Source organism: Cydia splendana, unplaced genomic scaffold (assembly GCF_910591565.1).
Source record: "Cydia splendana unplaced genomic scaffold, ilCydSple1.2 scaffold_114_ctg1, whole genome shotgun sequence".
NCBI lineage: Eukaryota > Metazoa > Arthropoda > Insecta > Lepidoptera > Tortricidae > Cydia > Cydia splendana.
In genome coordinates this window covers 142,816-149,300 of record NW_026946839.1, presented here as the reverse complement: position 1 = coordinate 149,300, position 6,485 = coordinate 142,816, and the positions used below count along the sequence as shown (strand labels likewise).

Below are 6,485 nucleotides of genomic sequence, written 5' to 3'. Positions count from 1 at the left end.
TTGCCCTGAATAGCTAGCTGATGGAGATAACTTGTAGCACCTGTTTGAATTTTTGATTTGGTAAGTTTAAGTATTAAATATTGGCGACACAGTCCGCCATCATGGCGACACGTGAGCATTCAAGGTCAATGCCGCGGGGTGAAGGGTAGGGGGAGGGTGATGGAGCGAGAGGGGAAGCAAACAAAATATCTGTGACAAGGACAAACGATAATAGCGCTTTCGCTGTTACTCCTACTGAAAGATACATAAGACTTACCCGTTCGGTCATTTCCCCCCACGCCTCATGCCAGATGCAGTCATATCCTAGAATCATGCGCCGAGTGCATGCATCGGCCCGCGGGGTGATGCGGGGTGTGGAGGGGGAGCGTGACCAGGTGCGCCGTCAAGGCCACGACACCTGCGCATGAGGAATGCATCAAGGTCTATTTAAAAACCTATACACTTCTTTTTTCATTCGGAATGGGAATTGCGTAATAATGTGGCCCCCTAATGGTAATCAGTCACCGTAGCCTTTGGACGCCTGCAACTTAGATTCAATAGCTTTGTTTTAAAATATAAGGCATATATCGGCATTTTTTTTATACCACGTCGGTGGCAAACAAGCAGACGGCCCCACCTGACAGTAAGCAGTCACCGTAGCCCATGGACGCCTGCGAATTCTATTGTTACCACGGATGCACTTTTATTTGCGGTTGGTTTTGTCGCTTGTTCTTATCAAATGTATGGAGTTTGTAGTTTACCAACCGCAAAAAGGCCCAGAATATTTTTTTAAATACTACGTCGGTGGTAAATAAGCATACAGTCCGCCTAGTGGTAAGCAGTTCCCGTAGCCTTTGGACACCTGCAACTTTAGAGTTGTTACATGCGCGATGCTGACTGCAAAGAGGTCCAATAAGTTTTTTCTTTTTTTATATGTACGACGTCGGTGGTAAACAAGCATACAGTTTTGCTTTGAGGAAAGTCTGAAGTATCAAATCTACTTAATAATGTGTAAATAGCGTGTTTGGGGGCTGCCAACATATTCTAATCTTGAAGAACTTGTGTGATACAACATATTCTAGAATAGAAGTCATGGAATAGAATAAATATGACTTCATCCAATTTCTCGACTATATGCCATCTTAGTGAGACTAGGCGTCAGGCTAAATTAGATATGAGCGCCGATAGGCATTTAGCCGGCGGCGGCGGCGAATCGGCGGCGTGGCCTTGAAACACCTTTGATTAATGAAAAAAGAATTAAAACCAAAATTTTACCGAATTTACACGTTTTTGCTGTAAGAAAGTTATAAAATAAGTGCATTTTTCAATTGCAAGCAACATTTATTGAATAAAGGTACGAAAAAAGTTTTATATAGTGTTTGTTGTAATAAGGTTCACTTTAACTATTTTGGATTTTTGTATTTAAATAAATGAGAAAGACGTGTGATCTTGTACGGGTTTATTAAGCGACTAAAGGACAGATATAAATAGAAAGAGATGGCGGGAATATACTTAAACAGGCATGCATAAGGTTCAAATTTAACACAACATACCGCCCACCAAAAGGACACTTACGTCCTTTTCATAACTTCACAATAGTACAATTTAACTTCAATCAAATTGACATTACAAAGTTTCAGTATCAACGGGCAACGCACATAATTTTGATATAGATCGTTTCACTACAGCACTACCAGATTTAACACTGTACACTCTAGTAAAACCGTCTTCAGCAGGATGTTTGTCCATGATGCGGCCCAGTGACCATTTGCCTGGAGGTAAGTTATCAGTTTTGATAAGTACTATGTCCCCTATTTTAAACTCTTTTTCTTTTTTCAGCCATTTAGGTCTTTGTTGCAGTCTGGATAGGTACTCATCTTGCCATCGACGCCAAAAATCTGCCAACAGTTTCTGCGTGAGTTGCCAGCGTGACAAGGTATGTATTTTACATTCTTTATAATCTGCTGCTGGAACAACGATAGGGGCTTCACCTATTAAGAAATGTCCTGGGGTGAGTATTTCAGCGTTTTCAGGGTCTGAGTTATCGATAGGACATAGGGGCCGGGAATTCAGGCAAGCCTCGGTCTCGGAAAGTACGGTCGTCATCTCTTCGAACGTCAAATTTGTTGTCAGAACTCTCTTTAGATGGTATTTTATGGATTTGACGCCGGCTTCCCAAAGGCCACCAAAGTTAGGGCTGTAAGCTGGAATGAAGTGCCACTGTGTGCCTTCGATAGCAAGTGTCTCTATTGGTCCGGTAAATTTCAATTTAGCTTCATTCCAGGCTTCTACAAGTTCTTTGTTAGCGCCTACGAAGTTTCTACCCTGGTCGCTCCACAGGTGAGTACATTTTCCTCTTCTAGCGACAAAGCGTTTGAATGCTGCTATGAAAGCCTCTGAGGTAAGGTCTCCAACCAGTTCAATATGAATTGCCTTGACGGCCATGCAGATGAAAATAGCTATGTACGCCTTCACAGTTTTTCCTCCTCGGCCTTTGGACGTCAATATCTGGTATGGCCCTGCAAAGTCTACTCCACTGTGTAGGAATGGTCTCGAAGGAGTGACTCTCGTCTCCGGTAAATCTCCCATGAATTGCGGTTTCGACGTAGCATTTTGTTTTGCACAAGTAAGGCATTTCTGTATGTGTCTTTTGACTAAGGACTTTGCTCGTAATATCCAGTACTTAGAACGTAAGTAGCATAGCATTTCAGCCAAAGTGCCATGAAGCGTTCTTGTATGTGCATCAGCAATTATAAGTGGCACTAAAGAGTTCTTGTTTCCCAGAATGATTGGATGCTTTCTGTCTTCATCTATATTTGCATATCTGAGGCGACCGCCCACCCTGAGGAATTTGTTTTCATCTACGTATGGGGCTAGGGATCTTAGGGAGCTCTTTCTTTTTACTTGTTTATTTGATGTCAAGCGTTCTATTTCTTCTTGATACTCTTCTTGCTGTACCTTTTTTATGCAAATATTCATGGCGTTTTGTAATTCCATTGTAGTAATATCCTTATCAGTATCATCTGGATATGTCTTGTACTTTATGAATCTGAGGCAATAGACAATACTTTTAAGTAGTTCAGTTAGGTTATCAAAATCTCCAAATTGTGTAGTCAATGCCTTTTCTTGTTTTTCCAGGTCTTCAATATTCAGGTAAGTTTGAATTTTCTGTACTTTTATTTCTTCATCTGTTGTGAAATCTTCTTGTGTACTAATATTTATTTCTTTTTCAGATAACCAGCTCGGGCCGTTCCACCACAGATTGCAGTTCTTAAGTGTGGTCAGCTTCATCCCTCTTGAAGCGATATCTGCAGGATTATCTTTAGATTGCACATGGTACCAGTGTTTGTTGTTCAGGTTCTCGACGATTTCTACGACGCGGTTGGCTACAAACGGTTTCCATCTATTAGGTTCTCCACAAAGCCAAGCGATTACTATCGAAGAGTCGGTCCATGCGAACATGTTTGTTGTTGGTATTCTCATCGCTTGTCCAATCTGTTTCATTAGCTTAGACAGGAGTAAAGCGCCACATAATTCTAAGCGTGGGAGGGAGATAGTTTTCAAAGGCGCTATTCTCGTTCGTGCAGCGATGATTTTGGTTGTTATTTTGTTCGTGCTTTCAACTCTTATATATACGACGGCAGCGTATGCGCGCATAGATGCGTCGCTAAATCCGTGTATCTGTATCTTTTCTTCTTCCGAGTCTGTTGTGCCAATCCACCTATCCATCTTTATATCTTTGACATTTTCAAAATCATCTCTTATCTGTTTCCATTCTTCTTCGAGCTCAGGGCTGACGCATTCGTCCCACGACACCTTTTCAAGCCATAACCTTTGCATTAGCATCTTCGCCATGACAGTACTCGGCGCGATCCAGCCTAGTGGATCGAATAGCTTTTGTACATCTGATAATATCCCACGTTTAGTTGTAGTCTTTGGCATTGGTGATAGTGACAAGTTGTATTGAAATTGATCTGCACCAAGGTTCCATACAATTCCAAGCGCCTTTATAGTTCCATCAAGGTTCAGTTCCATCTGTGCATTCGCTGATCTTTTATCTTCATCAATAGATTTCATAAATTCCATGTTATTAGAGGACCATTTCATGAGTTGAAATCCGCCTTGTTTCAGAATGCGTGTTACTTCTTTAGCTATTGCAATAGCTTCCTCAGCGGTTGCTGCCCCTGACAGCATATCGTCCATATAAAAGTCTTCTTTTATTGTTTTGATTGCCACTTCGTTGTGGTTGTTTGTTTGTTTATCGAGTTGTTTCTCTTCTTCATCGATAGCAATCTTCTGAAGTGTCTTGACCGCTAAGTATGGAGCTGGAGCGGTACCGAAAGTGACTCGAAGCATACGGTATTCTTTTAACTCTTCAGACTCGTCTTGTCGCCAAAGAATGCGTTGGTAATTTGCGTCCTCTTTTGTTACCAATATTTGGCGGTACATCTTCTGGACATCTGCCACGAAGCAAACTCGTTTCAGTCTCCATCTCATTAAAAGATTTCTTAAGTCATCTTGTAGTTGTGGGCCTATCATCAGTTCATCATTTAATGAGACGTTGTTTGATCCTTTGCAGGAAGCGTCAAATACGATCCGCGTGCGCGTGGTTTCTTTGTCTTCGCGAATTACAGCGTGGTGTGGTAGGTATACTGATTTATCTTCTTTTTCCCTTTCAGGTACTTCTTCTAGATGTCCTTCTTCAAGGTAATCATTAATACCTTTTATGTATTCTGTTTTCAGGTTCGGCGAACGCTTAAACCTTCTTTCTAGTTGCATGAATCTCTTTGTAGCTATTTCTTTTGTATTGCCATCAAGTACTTTAGGATTCTCAGTCTTAAATGGCAGCTTCACAATGTATCTTCCTTCTTGGTTTCGAGTGACTGTTTTTTCATATATTTCTTCACATAGCTGTTCTTCCTTGGTGTATTTTCTTTTAGTGTCTGGATCTATTTCCCATAGAGACTTCAGTGTATCTTCTATATCGACTTGATGGTGCATGACGAGGTAAGAATCTTCTTGTGGTGTGCTATCACTCTCTCCAAAAAGAATCCAGCCCAGGTCAGTTCTTTGTGCGCATGGTGTACCTGGTGGACCTTTGACTAGGTCTGCTTGCAGAATTCTAGCGTATACTCGGACCCCTAGCAAGAGATCTATGGGTCCCGAGTTGTTGTAGTTAGGATCCGCTAGCTGTAATCCTTGTAGATGAGGCCATGGTTGTTGAACAATATGCTTTTTGGGTAACTTCTTGGTCAGCTGTTTCGACATTACATAAGCTTTAACCGGTAGGATAAATGTTTTATCCCACTGTGATTTTATTTGTAGCTCACAGACGTGGTTGATTTCTGTTTTCATGGGACCCAAGCCCGTGATGCTTCCTCTTACATGTCGTCGGTCAAGCTTTAGTAGTTGAGCTGCTTTCTCGCTTATAAATGATTCTTCGGAACCCTGGTCTATTAGCGCGCGCAGTGGAATGATGTGACCTTGATTGCTTCTTGCTTCCACCACAGCAGTCGCTAGTAGTGCTGATTTCTGTCTAGTATTGAGATGTAACGCGATCACTGTGTTTGCTTGCACTTCTTCTATGTCTTCTACAACATGTAATGATGAAGCCAGTGGTTGTGAGGGACTCGTAGGGGCCACAGGCTCAGTCTGCTTTAGTTGATGTAGAAGGGAGTGATGACGTCGGTGACATATTCTACAGGACACAGGTACTCGACATTTTGATGCTGAATGCCCTGGTACTAGACAGTTGTAACATAAGTTGTTATTCTTGACATATTCGCTTCTCTCCGTAGGTTCCATCTTGGTAAACTCCTTGCAGTGACATAATGTATGACTTTCTTTACACATTACACAATTCCTGTTCTCAAAGGTAGGTGTGGCAACATGGCATGTACTTCGCTCCTTGTTTGACTTCACTTCCTTTGTATTATTCGTCAGTAGTTCCAGCGTACGAAACTTGGCCTCTAAAAACTCCTTAAAATCGTTCCACTTCGGTAAGGGTTCAGAGTCACTCTTATACGCATGCTCTTCCCAGTCTTTATGCGTCTCTGGGTCCAATTTCTGAACAAGCAAAAATATCACAAGTGGATCCCAAGAGTCAACAGAAACATTCAGGTTTTGAATGTTATGTAGACACTCTGACGTTGTATCTAAGAGTACTTTCAGTTGAGCAGCTGATTGTGTGGTCATTTTACGCTGGTTAACCAGTTTCTTTAAATTATTGTTCAAAATTAATCGTTTGTTGCCATACCTTGTTTTCAGGATCAGCCATGCTTGTGAATAATTATCAGACGTAATTTGAATGTGCCTCAGTAACGACGACGCTTCGGCAGTAACACTTGTCTTCAAATAATGTAGCCTTTGTACGTCACTTAACATCTTGTTGTTATGCACGAGTGAAATGAATAAATCCTTGAACGCGGGCCACTCTTCATAACTTCCACTAAAAGTAGGTAACTCGATCCGCGGTAAACGTACAAAGTTGTTTTGTGTTCCTGCCA

The 6,485-nt window shown here is 41.6% G+C and overlaps 1 protein-coding gene across 1 annotated transcript; it reads right to left on the bottom strand.

Annotated features, from left to right (window-relative positions):
* Positions 1–1,605: 1,605 nt before the first annotated feature.
* LOC134805449 (uncharacterized) lies at positions 1,606–6,174 on the bottom strand. Its single transcript, XM_063778753.1, has one exon. The coding sequence runs from the start codon at positions 6,172–6,174 to the stop codon at positions 1,606–1,608; it is 4,569 nt and encodes a 1,522-aa protein (XP_063634823.1).
* Positions 6,175–6,485: the final 311 nt, after the last annotated feature.

What these genes read in the sequence shown, in the direction of transcription:
- LOC134805449 (XM_063778753.1), bottom strand. Translation starts at nt 6,174, where the DNA reads ATGACCACACAATCAGCTGCTCAACTGAAAGTACTCTTAGATACAACG.